Source organism: Condylura cristata, unplaced genomic scaffold, assembly GCF_000260355.1.
Source record: "Condylura cristata isolate star-nosed mole 26May11 unplaced genomic scaffold, ConCri1.0 scaffold00002, whole genome shotgun sequence".
NCBI classification, from domain to species: domain Eukaryota; kingdom Metazoa; phylum Chordata; class Mammalia; order Eulipotyphla; family Talpidae; genus Condylura; species Condylura cristata.
In genome coordinates, this window is record NW_004567103.1 from 42468357 (window position 1) to 42469786 (window position 1430).

The 1430-nt window shown below is 27.6% G+C and overlaps 1 protein-coding gene across 1 annotated transcript in view; it reads left to right on the forward strand.

Annotated features, from left to right (window-relative positions):
* The window catches only part of KIAA1715 (KIAA1715 ortholog), a 56441-nt gene that overhangs the window by 9446 nt on the left and 45565 nt on the right, over positions 1-1430 (forward strand). The window contains exons 2-3 of the mRNA XM_012725462.1: positions 336-377; positions 1151-1338. Coding sequence (XP_012580916.1) covers positions 336-377; positions 1151-1338 — 230 coding nt within the window. The remainder of the gene's footprint in view (positions 1-335; positions 378-1150; positions 1339-1430) is intronic.

Consider the following 1430-nt stretch of genomic DNA (forward strand, 5'->3'; position numbering starts at 1 on the left):
TTTTTTTTTTAAATATGTGAATCTATATCTAAGAAAATTTATGGGAGGAAAATTTGTTTTTCTCTCTACAAATGTGTTCTGTTAGAGCTAAAGAATGGTAAACAGTGAGCTCACAGTTGAAAGTACTTCTAGGACAGAAAAGAGTTAAGTAGGAAAATGTTTAATTCTTTAATCTGTTTATAATTAAAAATGTTATTTAAATCTAAATCTTATTGGCATAGGCGTATATGTTGCTTGAAATTAGAAAAACTTCATTTTGGATTAAAATGTTCTTTTCCTATCATAAATCAAAGGTTTGCAGTAACTTTTAATTCTGTCTCTTATTTCTATAACAGACAAAACCTTCAACTGTAGAAGTTCTGGAAAATATAGATAAGGTATGTTCTTTGGCTGCAGGTGTTTTAAATTTAGCTCTTAAGTAAATATTAGTTTAGTATGTATTATTTTGAAGACCAGCTCTGGTATGGGAATTTAAAGATTATAACTACACCATAGATGTCTTTTTGAAATTATATGATTTCAAAGTAATCCAAAGTATGCCAGTGATAGTAAAAGTATGTGTTAAGTTATAGCAAATGTTAGAATGAAATTAGATTTACAGCATGGTGTAAATCAATGTTACAAATAGGATTAAGGCAGTTACAAGATAGTCCGTAACAATTTTTACTAGGTGATAGACTTCACAGTTTTTCATATTTCTTTCTTTATCAAAAATTGTTATTCCTTGGGATTATTGAGAGTGATGAATAAACTGAAAGAATCTATTGTGGATCTCTTAATTTTTATTAGTTCTTTTTTTTATAGCCTCATCTTTTAAAACTCTTTTATAGGGAGAATGAATACTTGTATGATTGAACAAGTATTGTTTACTGACTCCAATTTCTTAGCTTGATCTTGGATAATTTGCTGGGTTAAAATAGTACTTTAATTTAGCATTTAAAAATGATTTGAAGGAATAGGCATTTTTACTTATATTTTACTTCATTTTTAGTTTTCTTTTTCATACTACCTCCTGTTTTAAAATGTTAAAGCATTATATGTTACTGAATTTTAAAAGTTTTTCCTTTTAACTATCATGTTAAAATTTATGATGCCATTTTAATTTCTTCATGAAGTTTGAGATTTAAAAACAATAATTTTGTCTTTATAGGAAATTCAAGCATTGGAAGAATTTAGGGAAAAAAATCAGAGATTACAAAAATTATGGGTTGGAAGATTAATTCTCTACTCCTCAGTTCTCTACCTGCTTACTTGTTTAATTGTATACCTGTGGTATCTTCCTGATGAACTTACAGCAAGACTTGCCATGACACTCCCATTTTTTGCTTTCCCATTGATGTAAGTACATTTGCTCTTTTCTTTATCCTTTTCTCTTTCATTCCAGATAGTTTTAATATATTCAGTTTCTCAGTTTCTGGTTTTTTTTTTTT